Consider the following 16,660-nt stretch of genomic DNA (forward strand, 5'->3'; position numbering starts at 1 on the left):
AGGCACCTCAAAAGATTGAAAGTGGATATAGCATTATTACAGGAGACTCATCTACCCCAGGGAGATTTCTTTCGTATGCAAAAACTATGGGTGGGAAAAGTAGTTGGGTCAGGCTCCATGGGACGCAAGGCAGGGGTGATGATTTTGATCAACAAAAATTTTAACCACACGATAGTGTCTCAGACCAATGACGAGGAAGGGAGGTATATCTACATCAAGCTTTCCAGTCCACAGGGAGAATTTGGTATACATAACATATATGCCCCCAATAATGAACAAACGTCTTTTTTTAACTTCATCACTCAGGAATTGGAAAAGGATACGGAACTCAAAAGGGTGGTTGGAGGGGATTTTAATGCGGTGGTATCAAGGGGGGAAGACAAGAGATATAGTAGGGATGATGGTAGGCTGATTAGAGAGGTAAAAGGTTTAATGGCCAAGCTTTTGGAGGACACAAATTTGAAAGATAGCTGGAGATTGCATCATCCAAATGACCGGGAGTACACTCACTATTCACATCCTCATGAAGCGTGGTCCAGGATTGACTACATTTTGGTTGACCAACTTTTGATGCATAGGGTTAGGGATGTGGTTATTGAGGATATGGTGATATCGGATCATAGCCCAGTGCTTTTAGACATCACTGATACAATACAGAGGGGGACAGATTATCTGTGGAGGTTTCCGTCGTTTTTGCTTAGAGACAAGGAATTTGCCAAAACTCTGATCGAATGGTGGGATGATTATAGCAGTACTAATAGTGAACATGCGGCGGATGTAATGTTGTTCTGGGAAACTGCAAAAACAGTACTGAGAGGTAGATTGATGGGACATGTAGCTAAACTTAGAAAGCATACTCATAAACAATACCAAAACGCAAGCGAGGCCCTCAGAGAGAAATACGCGGGGTACTTAGCAAATAAGACTCAAAGTGCGAAAGAGGAGTGGAAGGCAGCGAGACAGGAATTTCACTCTTGGGTGGGGAAAAGAGAGGACCTGATACGATCACAACAGGAAGTTGATCTACACAAATTTGGCAATAAAGCGGGGAAATTATTGGCCAATCTGGCGAAAGGACGACGACCAATGACCTTGATAACTAATATGACTAGACCGGACGGGAGCAAATCCTCAAACCCAAAGGAGATTACAGAGATTTTGGGGAAGTACTATGCGAATTTATATAGCAGGGGGGAAGAGACGGGAGACAGGGGAAGTGATCTGTTGGGAAAAATAAAACTTTCGCAAATAAATTCGGAAGAGCTGTCTAGATTGAACGCGGAAATAACAATAGAGGAAGTACAGTCGGTAATAAGGGATTTGAATATACACAAGGCACCGGGACCTGACGGGTTCAATGGGGAATTTTATAAAGAAATGGGAGAGCAGATATCCCCGGTTTTGACTAGAATGTACAATAAAATACTGGGAGGATGTGGAATTTCGGGACATCTCAACACTGCGTACATAAAATTGATACCCAAGGGTGATAAGAATCTAGACAATCCAGCAAACTATAGGCCAATTTCATTAATAAATCGATCTTAAAATCTTGGCCAAATTGATGGCCAATAGGTTGGCGGAGATAATACCAAATTTAATTTCACCAGCACAATCGGGGTTTGTTAAAGGGAGGGCAGCGGTGACAAATGTGCGGAGGGCCATGTTGGTAATGGATGCTATTAGACACAGGGATCTTCGAAAGGAGGAATGTCCAGCCATGGTCACGCTTGATGCTGAAAAAGCGTTCGACAGCGTGGGGTGGACATGGTTGGAGACGGTACTCGACAATATGGGGATAGAGGGAGCCTTTCGTACGTTTATAGGAGTATTATACGCGAATCCTCAGGCGAGGGTGGCAACGCCCGGGTTCCTGTCGCAGTCTTTCCCTTTGAACAAAGGGACTAGACAGGGATGTCCATTGTCACCCCTTCTGTTTAACCTTGCCATTGAGCCATTGTCTCGACTGTTAAATGAAGGAGATTGTTTCGAAGGCATTAGTGTTGGGAAGGAACGATTGCACTCAGCGCTATTTGCGGATGATATTATATTATTCATGAACAATCCTCAGAGGGACCTACCGAAAGTGATAAAACAGATAGAGGAGTTTGGGAGCTTGTCAGGTTTTAAATTGAACAGAACAAAGTGTGAAATACTATTTCTCTGTGGGCAAAGGATGCCACTAATGGTAGCAGATGGAACAAGGGGGGAAATCTGTGGGATACCAATAGCAAAGTCACATCTTAAATATCTAGGAATACAGATGGGATGTACGTCAGCATCGATATATGACTTAAACTACAAACCTTTGATACAGAAAATAGAACGGGAATTGAAGTTGTGGGAAGGGCTACCGTTATCTCTGCTAGGTAGAAATCATCTCTTGAAAATGATGTGCTTTCCAAAGTTACTCTACCCAATGCAGACCATCCCCATGTTGTTGAAACATACAGACATAAATAGATTGAATAAAGCATTTTCGACATTCCTATGGAGGGGGAAAAGACCGAGAATTAAAACGGAAAAATTGATGCAATCTTTGGAACAAGGAGGCATTAAACTGCCAAATATTAGAGGGTATAATTTGGCATGCCTGATGAGACATGCCATAGACTGGTTGAGGAAGACAAATGGGCATTCTGACATACGTTTGGAGAGTGAGTTTTGTAAACCCTGGGATTTAGGGACACTATTACACACGTCATTGGCCAACATACCAAGGAACATTAAACACTCACTGGTATGTAGAGATACGGTGATGGCCTGGAAGGCAGTGAGGAAAAAATTCAAGTTGTCTTGGAGAATATCCAAGCATCTTGATATATGGAGGTTCCCAGATTTCCCAGCGGGAAGAGACAACAAATTATTTTCAGAATGGAAGAACAAGGGGATAAAAAGGGTGACAGATCTAATACATGAGGTGGAGAATAGATGGCTGACATACCAGGAAATCGTGACAAAATATGGGCTATCCACATTTCAATTCCTCCAATACAAACAGATAGAAAAGGGGCTAATGTCACAACTGAGGGATGTTAGAATGGAACAGGTGACGAATGACTTGGACAGAATTATTATGAAAGACCGACATGAGAATTCTATCTCCGCATTATATAAAGCTTTGAGGGAGGTTTTGATTCCAATCTGCCCAGAACAAGTCTGGAGAGCATGGGCAAGACAACTGGGTGACTCTGAAGCAGGGGAGAAGATATTACAGGGGTGGATGAAGATGAGGAAGGAGGTGATTAATGAAGGTTGGAGGGACACTCAATATAGACTGATGCATAGAGCAATTTATGGTTTTAACATCCCAAATACACAACAGATAAACAGAGTGACTCAGTGCCCCAAATGTAAATTGCCAAAAACAGACCTGTTCCATGGGATCTGGCAATGCCCAGAGAGCCAGAAATTCTGGAAAGGATTACAATTATTTATGCAAAAAGTGGGGAGTGTGGAAATTGAAATGGATCCATTGCTGTGGATCTTTCATTATAGGAACAAGGGACAGGTAGTAAGAGGAGGAGAGGAACAGAGGCACAAATTACCAAAATTGTTTCATGGGGTGGCTATGATAGGTAAGAGGGCTCTACTGTCCAAATGGCTTGAGGGAAGTGTGTCGTTGATGGAAGAGGTGATGGGACAGATTAAATCTTTACTCAGAATCGAACAGCTGGAGGCGGAAAGGAACAAGGAGGGTCTGACGGGTAAATTCTTTAAAAAATGGAAGCTTTTCATAGTAAGACAATGTGATGAAGAGGAAATAAGGAGAATAGTAAGGCCCTTTAAATATACTGAATGGTACCTACTGGAAGACATCCAAAACAATTTGGGGAATCTGAAGTGGGCTAATGAAGGCGAGGTGTAAGGTCCTGGTAGGGACAGGAGTTAAAAAGGATAAATGTGTGGTGATATTTTACAGAGGTGATGCTTGCAATCTGTGTTTTACAAGTGGTCTAGACATAACATGTGTGCGAAGTTGCTAGGGGAGACCATTGAAAATGTAAGAGGAAGAGGGTTTGTTTAAGGGAGGGTAGGAAGGGAGGATGATAGGCTGAGTTATTGTCTGTTTATTGGAAAAATGACTTGTCATGTGAAATGAAGCAATGTCTATGAAAAATTTGAAATAAAATTTGTGTTTAAAAAAAAAAAAAGACGTAATCAATCTCGTTTCCGTTCCTTTCGGAATTCTTCAGGCTAGTCATAACAGTTCCCCTCTCAGGGACAACACACGGGCGGCACAGAGGCCGGACAGAAACTGGCAGTCAAAGGAAAGCCAGGCAAAATCCAAGGGAGGGAAAGCTCAGACTTTTCATTCATCATTACTCATCCCCTCCGGAAAACACCCCACTTGTAGGCGGACGACTGCTACTCTTTCAGCAGGTCTGGCTGCCTATTACAGAAGACAGGTGGGTCAAGGAAATAGTGTCTTCAGGATACAAAATCGAGTTTACTACCAGCCCACCGCACAGGTTTTTTCTCTGTTCCTCCAAAACCTCCACTCAAAGCTCGAGCCTTCCATCAAGCGGTTTCATCCCTCCTGCAAGCAGGAGTCATAATACCGGTTCCAGCAGACGAGCGCTTACGAGGGTTCTACTCCAACCTGTTCGTGGTGCCCAAAAAGGGAGGCAGCGTCCGACCCATACTAGACCTCAAGCAACTGAATAAGTATGTTCGAGTTCGTCACCTTCGCATGGAATCCCTCCGGTCAATCGTTGCGTCCATGGAGGAAGGAGAATATCTCGCCTCCATAGACATACAGGACGCATACCTGCATATACCAATTGCTTCGCCCATCAGAGATTTCTCAAACTCGCAATCAACCAAGACCATTACCAGTTTGTGGCCCTCCCGTTTGGTCTCGCCACGGCTCCCAGAACATTTACAAAGGACATGGCAGCTACCATGGACGTTCTGCACTCCAGAGGCATAGTAGTCGTTCCATACCTGGACGACCTCCTCATCAAGGCCCCCACCTTCAAGGACTGCGAGGTCAAAGTCTCAATCACGATCGACACTCTGAGTCGCCTGGGATGGTTAGTCAATTTACAGAAGTCCTCGACTACCCCAAGTCAGTCTCTGACCTTCCTGGGGATGCTATTTGACATCTCCAGGGGTCTGGTGATCCTCCCCAGGGACAAGGCACTGGCCCTCCGTTTGGGAGTTCACACTCTCCTCCGCGGTTTCCCCCGATCTCTCCGGTATGCCAAGAGCGGACTGGGCAGGATGGCTGCGGCAATGGAGGCGGTACCATTTGCCCAGATTCAACTCAGACCCCATCCTCAAGTCCTGGGACAGGAATCTGTTCTCCCTCAAGAGAGAGTTCCGGTTATCAGCGAAAACCAGGAGGTTCCTGCACTGGTGGCTCCAGCCAACCTCGCTTGCAATGGGAAAATCCTTTTCTCTCCGGTCACTGAAAGGTTTTGACCACCGGCGCAAGCCTTTCAGGTTGGAGCGCGGTACACCTACATCACAGAACGCAAGGCAAGTGGTCACCAATGGAAGTGACCATGCCCATCAACATCTTGGAAATTTGGGCCATCTTCCTGGCATTGAAAGCCTTCCATCACTTGCTAGCAGACTCTCATATCAGAGTGCAGTCGGACAATGCCACGGCGGTGGCATACGTGAACCATCAAGGCGGCACCCGCAGCATCCAGGCGATGAACGAAGTAACACGTATGCTACACTGGGCGGAGGATGCGAGGTCGGTACTCTCTGCGGTCCACATTCTGGGTGTGGACAACTGGGAAGCCGATTATCTCAGCCGTCAAGGAATGGACTCGGGGGAGTGGTCTCTCCATCCCGAAGTTTTCCATCAGATCTGCCATCGTTGGGGGACCCCGGACGTGGTTCTGATGGCATCCCATCTCAATGCCAAAGTTCCCAATTTCATGGCCAGGACGCGCGATCCGCAGTCGCTCGGAGCAGATGCCCTGGTTCAGGACTGGACCCAGTTCCAGCTTCTGTACATTTTTCCACCCCTTCCCCTGATTTCCAGAGTCCTGAGGAAGATCAAACAAGAGGGTGTTCCCCACCATCCTATTCACTCCAGACTGGCCCAGGCGTACATTGTACGCCGACGTAGTGCAACTCACAGCAGACGCTCCCTGGCGTCTCCCCACACGTCCCGAACTTCTGTCACAAGGCCTGTTCTTCCACCAGAAATCAGGGGCTCTCAATCTGACGGCGTGGCCATTAAGACCTGGTTTTTGACCCAAGCAGGTTTTTTCATCGGACGTTGTTAAAACCATGATCAGGGCTCGAAAGCCAACTTCAGCCAAAACTTACTATCGTACCTGGAAGGCTTTCTTCACATGGTGCGAATTTCGTGGGCACATCCCACTCCCCTATTCTCTTCCAAAGGTCCTCGGTTTCCTTCAGTCAGGCCTGGACGCCGGGCTATCCCTGGGCTCGCTTAAGAGCCAGGTGTCAGCGCTTTCAGTGCTCTTTCAGAGGCATTTTGCTAACAATCCGCAAGTGAAGACTTTTCTCCAAGGGGTTTCTCGATTGGTTCCCCCGTACAAACATCCGTCGGAGACGTGGGACCTCAACCTGGTCTTGACAGCACTACAGTCACCTCCTTTTGAACCCCTAAAGGAGGTCTCACTCCGCTTTCTATCACAGGAAGTGGTTTTTCCTGGTGGCAATCACCTCGCTACGCAGGGTGTCCGAACTTTCAGCTCTTTCCTGCAGACAACCCTTCCTGGTTTTTCATCAGGACAAGGTGGTTCTCCGTACAGTGCCATCCTTCCTTCCGAAGGTTGTGTCCACCTTCCACCTCAATGAGAAAATCTCATTACCATCTCTTTGCCCGGTTCCCGTTCATAGAGTGGAGAAGGCTCTGCATACGCTAGAGTTTGTCAGGGCATTGCGTATTTACGTGTCTAGGACTGCTCCCTTCCGGAAGTCTAATTCACTTTTCCTTCTTCCAGAAGGCGTTCGCAAAGGCCTACCGGCTTTCAACGCCACCCTTGCTAGGTGGATCAAGTCCACCATTCAAGAAGCTTACCGCCTTAACAATTCTGCTCTTCCGGCCGGTATCACGGCTCACTCTACGCGGGCGGTAGGGGCCTCTTGGGCCATTCAGCATCAAGCCTCGGCACATCAAGTGTGTAAGACAGCCACTTGGACTAGCCTGCACACATTTACAAAACACTACAGAGTGCATACCCAGTCCTCAGGGTATGCGAGCCTGGGTAGACGGGTCCTGCAGGCGGCAGTAACCCAAATTTAGGGAACTGTCAGTACAATATTCGTCCACTGCTTCCCACCCAGGGGCTGCTTTGGGACGTCCCACGGTTCTGTGTCCCCCAATAAGGCGACAGAGTAAAGGAGATTTTTGTGTACTCACCGTAAAATCTCTTTCTCTTAGCCTTTAATTGGGGGACACAGCTCCCACCCTGTAGCCCTTGCGGGCCGTTGTTACGTTTGGGTTCTCATATTGTTTGAGCTGGGTTCTCATATTGTTTGAGCTCATTTATGGTAGCCTTCTTACAGGCATGGTTATGTTTCTGGTATATTCCTCCTAATGCTTTTGCACAAAACTGGAGAAGGCTGACGCCGTCCAGGGGTGTATACTGCGGAGGAGGAGCCAAAGTTAATCTTTTTCAGATTATGCATAGTGTCGCCTCCTAGTGGACAGCAGCATAACACCCACGGTTCTGTGTCCCCCAATTAAAGGCTAAGAGAAAGAGATTTTACGGTGAGTACACAAAAATCTCCTTTTTTTCAGTCATTGCCGTTGGAGGCAGATGCTGGCTGTGTAATTTGTAGTTGAGTCGGCTCCATACACAGATGTATGATAGCGTCTGGATTCAGTTGGGGTTACAGCGAACCTGACACACACTGCCTGTATGGGGCACTGGCTGTATTATCTTAGCCAGGTATATTCAACTCTGAAACGCTGTGGCTTTTCAGAGAAAAACGTTCTTTAAAATCAACTTCTCTTAGCCCACTGCCATGAATTGGAAGGGATCTTTCTATTCGCGCTTGTAGGCAGAGACCTGTCACTCCAGGGCAGCAGGTGGGGAGAAGCCGCCATGGACCCGCTTGTCTAACTAATCTGCAGTGCAGCTTGGACCCCTGAAGCTGTTCTTTACTGCCTAGAGAGCAGGTTTTGCCTGTGGGAAAAAAAAAGTATAAAAAATGCAACATGTGAACATAGAGTAAGGGAATGGTCAGCCATAATATGCTGGACAGCCATGTTGTGCCTAGCGGCTGGCTTGGGCAACCATAGCGGCCCGGGCAGCATGTTTCAACGGTCAAGATTCTGCACCATGATCCAGACACAGACCGCATAATTTATCCCCTTCTTACAAGTTAATGGAGTGTTTATAAAACCTTGACATTCTGATTGCTCCTCGCACAGCCTTTCTCTTTGTAGACATGGCCTAGGTTGCTTTGGTTGTAGTCCTATAAATATATCTTATTGTTGCTGTAAATATTACCATTTCAATTCCTAATTTTTATGTTTCTTTTTTTCCCTTGAGATGGTAAAACTTCAGGAAGTTTTTAAGACTTTTTACCTTGGTAAGCACAGCGGCAGGAGACTACAATGGCAGTCCACACTGGGGCATGCAGTTTTAAAAGCCGAGTTTAAACAAGTAAGTGCTGGTGTCTGCTTATCTGTCGCTCACTGCTTCGTGTCATGTGCTTCTTATCAGGCCCCTTGCATAGAGAGTGTAATATTATTAGATTTGGTTACGCCTTTTTACATGTAATGGGACAGGAACTTGGGCAATATTCAAAATTATATCCATTGATTCAAAAGGAAATGAAACTAAAACGGATTCTACTACTATCAGTCCTGTTTTGTAGGGGCATCTACAGAATGCCCAGCCACTGGAGATCAGGGTCATATGCCATGGAGGGCGCATGGAAGAAAAAGGACCAGAGACTGAGCAGCCGCAAGGAATAGTTGCAGAGACTCTCTTGTCCCTAGATTCATATGACAAAGATGCCTATATTGTTGTTGACCATTGTGGATTTGCATCTATTTTTATCCATAAAATATTTTGGAAATAAAGTGTCATTAAAACTGTTGGACCAATTGGTTTCTGCAGCTTTTATTTACCATAGTACATAGCTGGCTGCAGAATGAGTCAACAGTGAAATCCGTCAGTGAGCTTTCTGACTGCCAGGTCTGTAACTCTCCTCTCCTTTTTTTTATTTTTTTTTTTTTTTTAAATCTTCTAAGCTGATTCATGACCAAATCAAAGTTCATCTTTGATTTTGTCCTTAATTTAAAAGATCGTTTAGGAACGCAGAGAAAAGGGTACAGTCCCAAGCCGTCAAGCAAGCTCACTGACAAATGTTACTGGACCGTGCCATTCTGCAGGTACTATAATAGATGGATAGACTGCTAAAAACAAACCCCATTACAACAATAATTTATATAGCACCAACAATTCAAAGATGTGCAAATAATATCAGAATTCAACTAAGAGGAGGTTCAGCTCTGCTCGCGAGCTTAGTCTATAGAGTGGCACAAAAGCTACAGCCCCAAATATTTGCATGTAGGTATAATAAAGTGTCCTGGTTGGTGTCCATTTATACTAGCACTAACTGAAGAGCCCGGCGTTGCCTGGGCATAGTAATCACCTGTGGTTAGTTATAACAAATTATAATGATTATATTGCACATAAAAACATTTCACATCATATATTCAACACTACAGATTTGCAACACAAATTAACTAAACGATTACCCAAGTATTGATAGTATTTTATTTTCAACTCATTCAAGATTTTTGGTTTTTCCTTTCGGTGCAAAGATGAACAGATTTTTAGCAGTTCCAACTCTTGAACAGACCATGTAAAGTTGACCATGAGGAAAGCATGGAGATTGCAAATCGATCCCTACTACTTTCAAGGACTGTCCCTGAGCATTGTTAGTGGACATTGCAAATAGCAGTTGAACTGGAAACTGGAGGCATTTAAGCCCCCGTTACACACTGCGATATCGCTAGCAATATCGCTGTAAAGTCACCGATTTTGTGACGTTGCAGCGATATTGCTAGTGATATCGCTGCATGTGATACTTGCCTCCGACCGACTCCCCCGCTGGTTATCGCTGATCGCGCGAGAAGCTCCTGGACCATTCCTCGTCGGTCACTTCCTGCGGCGCTTCCTGCTGTGACGACGAGCGACGCGTGGAGCCGGGCGGGAGGACGCAGGATCGCCTCGTCTGACAGGTAAGTAGTGATCCCCGTCCCCAGCGTTGTCGCTGGTGAGATCTGCCTGTGTGGCAGCTCACTAGCGACCACCTAGCGATTCACCAGCGATCCTGACCGCGTCATATCGCTGGTCGGGATCGCTGGTGAGTCGCTAGGTGTAATGGTACCCTTAAAATCAAAAAACAAATCAGATGGAATGAGTGGAATTCTTGGAATGAAAATGTCCTCTCCTTTGGCACATCCTATTTCTGAGCTGTGTATCTAACCCTATCCTGTGTGATAATGTCTGCTGAAATGTGTACCTAATCCTCTCCTGTGTGATACTTTCTGCTGAGCTGTGTATCTAATCCTATCGTGAGTTACTGACTGCTCAACCATGTATCTAATCCTATCCTGTGTGATACTGATTGCTGAACAGTGTATCTAATCCTATCCTGTGTGATACTGACTGCTGAGCTGTGTACCTAATCCTATCATGTGTGATACTGACTGCTGAGCCGTGTATCTAATCCTATTCTGTGTGATTCTGACTGCTGAGCAGTGTATCTAATCCTATCCTGTGTGATACCGTCTGCTGAGCCGTGTATCTAACCCTATCCTGTGTGATACTGACTGTTGAGCCGTGTACCTAATCCTATCGTGTGTTACTCACTGCTGAGCCATGTATCTAATCCTATCATGTGTGATACTGTCTGCAGAGCCGTGTATCTAATCCTATTGTGTGTGATACTGTTTGCTGAGCCCCTTGGCTCCCCCTGCAGTCTGTATCAGAGGGTGGTCTGTGTTGGCATGGTAATAAATTGTGTTATTTCCAGTTTTACAGAAGGACGATAACACCATAGAAATGATAACAATAATAGGCCTAATTGTTTGGTGAATTTGGGGGGGGTTAAAATTTCGCCTCACAACATAGCCTATGACACTATCGGGGTCCAGACATGTGACTGTGCAAAATTTTGTGGCTGTAGCTGCGACGGTGCATATGCCAATCCCAGAGATACACACATACATACAGTACAAACACTTTTTCCCCATTATGTACCTAGGGGCAACATTGTTTGGTGAATTGGAACACGCGGGGTTAAAATTTCACCTCACAACATAGCCTATGACGCTCTCGGGGTCCATACGTGTGACTGTGCAAAATTTTGTGGCTGTAGGTGCGACGGTGCAGATGCCAATCCCGGACATACACACATACATACATACAAACACACACACACACACACACATTCAGCTTTATATATTAGATGGCACCAACAGCTGCCTTCTAGGAAGCCAAAGTCTTACATTATTCAGGCTTGCCTGTATCTAAACACTGATAAGAGATGTTTCAGTGCTTGTGTAGAGCACTCTTGGCATTTTTTGCAGCACTGTTTTTTTTTCTTGTTGGAGGGAAGTTTAATTTTTGTTTTTAATAAATAGAGGTACTCCGTTCCAGTTTACAGTAAGGTCTACTTTCACTGCAAAAGCCATGTAATATAATATAATACTGATCTTGATCTAACAACTGCTTAGACACCGGGTTGGTCAAACAAGTTTCTCAAGCTTAGTTGTCTAAAATTACAGAAGGGCTGGTGCAACTAACGAATAAGCTGCCAACACTATAATAAATATCCCTTAGAATGTGAGCTGTCAAAGTCCTTTCTTAAAGGGAATCTGTCAACAGGTTTCCTAATCTGAGAGTAGTGTAGTATAAAGACAGAGACCCTAATTCCAATGATGTCAGTTTCTGTGCTGTTTGCTGGAGTCTTAATAAAGTCACTGTTTTGTCAGCAGAAGATTTATCACTGTAGGACTAGTAAACCTGCTGCCATGTAGTCCTCCATATTCATGAGCTCTTTATAATCCCACCCCCACGCTGATTGGCAGCTTTCTGCCTATGCACATTGTACACAGAAAACTTTCAATCAGTGGAGTCGGCAAAGTTATACAGAGCTCAGCATGCTAGATCTGCGGCAGACAAAACAGTGATTTTATGAAAATGACAGCATACTGCCCAGTATATGACTCATCACTAGAATCGGAGTCTATGCCTCTACATCATGCTTCTCTCAGATGGAGTAGCAACAACCTGGTGACATATTCCCTTTAAGCACTATTCAAGCCATACGGGTGGGATAACTGTTGGCCAAGCAAACCTGTAGAATAAAAAAATAGTAATTTACTGTATGAATTGTATACTTCTACCCTTCCACTTGCCCCATGTGGGGCGAGGATACTCCATGTGTACCCGAGCACTAGCCAATACTCCATGTGTACCCGAGCGCCAGCTATGTACCCGAGCACTAGCGATACTCCATAAGTATCAGAGCACTAGCGATACTCCATGCGTACAAGAGCACTAGCACTGGTGGGACAGTCCCTCGATCCTTGTTCACATTCACGTCACTTGGCAAGTGAAAAGGTTTTAAATACTAGAGTAGGGACTGTCCCACAAGGGTTGCCGTGACATGGCGGGATGGCTTGTACATTATTTTGATCAAAATTATGTTTACTAAATACCCTTATTATTATTATTACCTCTATGCATTATTTGCAGTTTATTTTTTATTTCTGTTTTTTGCTTTTTGATTTCTCTGGTTAATGGTCATGTATTAATATGCACTTACATTGTGCATACACATTTACTTACTTTTCTCAGTTCAGACTTCAGTTCAGTTTTTTAGCAATACTCCATGCGTACCAGAGCACTAGCGATACTCCATGGGTACCCGAGCACTAGCGATACTCCATGGGTACCCGAGCACTAGCGATACTCCATTGGTACCAGAGCACTAGCGATACTCCATTGGTACCAGAGCACTAGCGATACTCCATGGGTACCCGAGCACTAGCGATACTCCATGGGTACCCGAGCACTAGCGATACTCCATGGGTACCTGAGCACTAGCGATACTCCATGGGTACCCGAGCACTAGCGACACTCCATGTGTATCCAAGCACTAGCGACACAACATGTGTACCCAAGCACTAGCGACACACCATGTGTACCCGAGCACTAGCGATACTCCATGCGTACCCAAGCACTAGCGACACACCATGTGTACCGAGCACTAGCGACACTCCATGTGTACCCAAGCACTAGCGACACACCATGTGTACCCGAGCACCAGCGATACTCCATGCGTACCCAAGCACCCGATGCTCACTCGAGTGGCAAGCACGCTCGCTCATCGCTAATACGTACCGTATACGTACAATGTGCTAAAATCACCAGAATATTTAATTCCATTATCTACTAAAAACTCCTGCATTATCTGTTACTTTTTCCCTGTTACTAGACAAACACTATAGACTTTACTTTTTTCTTTTTTGGGGTCTTTAGGAGAAGAAAGAGCTTCAGGTGTCTTTATTTCAAACGCTGGTGCTGCTCATGTTCAATGAGGGAGATGAATTCAGCTTTGAAGAAATTAAACTAGCTACAGGAATCGGTGAGAGAATCATTAATGTCTTATGTAAAGGGAATGTGGCATCAGAAAATGTTTTGACTGGAGTTTTATGATCCACATTTTTTTTTTCTTCTTCATATCACTATCTATATTAAAGATAACTAAGATTAATATTAGACTCCGACTTTCTGTTCTGTCCAGGAAGCCACATGGGCAAAGGCAGAAATAGTCTGTCTGTAAGTCTTGAGCTATACAGAAGTGCTCTTCTGGCCAAAGAAGGGGGAGCAGGAGGAGCTGTTATATCACCTACTGAGAATGGTGGAGTCTGTGTTCTCAAATCAAATGTGCATGGAGGTGTCGGCTGTCAGTGTAAACCCTTCTGTGATGATAATGAGTTCTGAAAAGGCTTCCGTGATAACGGGGAGTGTGAGTCTTGTATTAGGCTTAAGAGCTGATGTAAAATTGGTTGATTTGTATTTCTTTCTTCTTCACGTGGCTAGTGATATATATATATATTTATGAACAACGACAAAGCAAAGTCCAGCAATAACGTGAGCAATCCAGGATGCTGTTAAAAAATTTCTTCTTTTTATTCATAAATCCATTAAAATGCAATGGTCCAAGCAGTTCAAAACAGCAATAACGCAGCAAAGTCGTGCAGATTGTCCTATCTGCACGACTTTCCTGCGTTATTGCTGTTTTGAACTGCTTGGACCATTGCATTTTAATAGATTTATGAATAAAAAGAAAAAAATTTTTAACAGCATCCTGGATTGCTCACGTTATTGCTGGACTTTGCTTTGTCGTTGTTCATAAATATATATATATATATTTCACATTTGTATGGATGGACTCCTACATCCAGATCCGGGCACAACGGAGTTAACCAGGTCAGCTGAGGTTCCAGGTGGTTCACAGGAGTGAGCTGGTCTACATTGTTGGATATATATATATATATATATATATATATATATATATATATATATATATATATATATATATATATATATATATATACTCGAATATAAGCCGAGTTTTTCAGCCCCCTTTTTGGGCTGAAAAAGACCCCCCTCGGCTTATATTCGAGTCACGGTTGTGACTTACATTTTACCGATGCAGGGAGGTGGTCCCCGGTATATGTCCGCGGTCCCCTGCAGCCTGTCAGTGTCCCGGCGGGTGATGATAGGGCCGGCGGCCGGCGTTGTCAGCGGGACAAGTGCTGGTGTCCTGAGCTGGCGGGGACACCGGCGCGTTATGGGGGGGGTCACATACCGGTGTCGCCGCTGGCTCAGGCCCCCGGCACTTGCAATAGTCACCTGTCCGCGTTCCAAGTCGCTGCGCGCCGGTCTCCTGTCTTCCGTCTTCTGGCAGTGACGTACAGGTCAGGGGGCGCGATGACATAGATAGTACGCGCCCTCTGCCTGAGTCACTGAAGAGCCGGCTGGCAACGCTGAGAAGCAGCTGAGGTGAGTATATAGTTTTTTTTTGTTTTTTTTTCCAGCAGCAGCAACATGATAGGATTAACGGTAATCCTATTACCGTACTTGGGCAATACATTATCATGCATTGGGGGCACTATTATTCACTGTGCAGTGGCAGCAGCAGCAACATGATAGGATTACTGGTAATCCTATCACTTGGGCAATAAATTACGGTATCATGCATTGGGGCCACCATTATTCACTGTGCAGCATTATATGGGGCATACTGTATGTTATGCAGCATTATATGAGCCACCATTATACGCTCTGCAGCATTATATGGGGCATACCGTATGTTATGCAGCGTTATATGAGCCACCATTATACACTCTGCAGCATTATATGGGGCATACCGTATGTTATGCAGCGTTATATGAGCCACCATTATACACTCTGCAGCATTATATGGGGCATACCGTATGTTATGCAGCGTTATATGAGCCACCATTATACACTCTGCAGCATTATATGGGGCATACCGTATGTTATGCAGCGTTATATGAGCCACCATTATACACTCTGCAGCATTATATGGGGCATACCATATGTTATGCAGCGTTATATGAGCCACCATTATACACTCTGCAGCATTATATGGGGCATACCGTATGTTATGCAGCGTTATATGAGCCACCATTATACACTCTGCAGCATTATATGGGGCATACCGTATGTTATGCAGCGTTATATGAGCCACCATTATACACTCTGCAGCATTATATGGGGCATACCGTATGTTATGCAGCGTTATATGAGCCACCATTATACACTCTGCAGCATTATATGGGGCATACCGTATGTTATGCAGCGTTATATGAGCCACCATTATACACTCTGCAGCATTATATGGGGCATACCATATGTTATGCAGCGTTATATGAGCCACCATTATACACTCTGCAGCATTATATGGGGCATACCATATGTTATGCAGCGTTATATGAGCCACCATTATACACTCTGCAGCATTATATGGGGCATACCATATGTTATGCAGCGTTATATGAGCCACCATTATTCACTCTGCAGCATTATATGGGGCATACCATATGTTATGCAGCGTTATATGAGCCACCATTATTCACTCTGCAGCATTATATGGGGCATACCATATGTTATGCAGCGTTATATGAGCCACCATTATTCACTGTGCAGCATTATTTGTACGGAGCATCTTTTTTTTATCCCGTTAGAAATGGATCCCAGTACTTCAAATCCTGGACCAAAACAAAAACGCAGGTCGTACGAAGCTGGTTTCAAACTTAAGGTTGTGTCAAGAGCAGAAGAAAGCAATAACAGTATTGCAAGTAGGGAATTTTGTGTTAACGAAAAACAAGTGAGGGAGTGGCGGAAAATGAAAGCGGACTTGGAAAAGACTCCAAAGGCAAAAAAAGCTCAACGTGGTTTGGAGGTGTCGTATGAGGCTCTAGAGACTGAATTGCATAAATGGGTTATGGAGTGTCGTCAAAATGGCTACTGCGTAACACGCATGGGAATTCGCTTACGTGCCCTTCAAATGGCTAAAGAAGATCAATTGAAGGCACCAGGAATTGAAAAATTTGTTGCCTCAGCAGGATGGTGTACCCGTTTCATGAATAGGTTTTGCCTAT

The 16,660-nt window shown here is 44.8% G+C and overlaps 1 protein-coding gene across 2 annotated transcripts in view; it reads left to right on the forward strand.

Moving 5' to 3' along the window:
• Positions 1 to 16,660, forward strand: part of CUL4A (cullin 4A) — a 132,806-nt gene that overhangs the window by 99,095 nt on the left and 17,051 nt on the right. For both annotated transcript variants that reach the window (XM_073563545.1, XM_073563546.1), the window contains exons 17-18: positions 8,493 to 8,606; positions 13,506 to 13,611. In XM_073563545.1, coding sequence (XP_073419646.1) covers positions 8,493 to 8,606; positions 13,506 to 13,611 — 220 coding nt within the window. The remainder of the gene's footprint in view (positions 1 to 8,492; positions 8,607 to 13,505; positions 13,612 to 16,660) is intronic.

The sequence above is a fragment of the Dendrobates tinctorius genome, unplaced genomic scaffold (genome assembly GCF_039654945.1).
Source record: "Dendrobates tinctorius isolate UK_male_01 unplaced genomic scaffold, ASM3965494v1 ptg000394l, whole genome shotgun sequence".
NCBI classification, from domain to species: domain Eukaryota; kingdom Metazoa; phylum Chordata; class Amphibia; order Anura; family Dendrobatidae; genus Dendrobates; species Dendrobates tinctorius.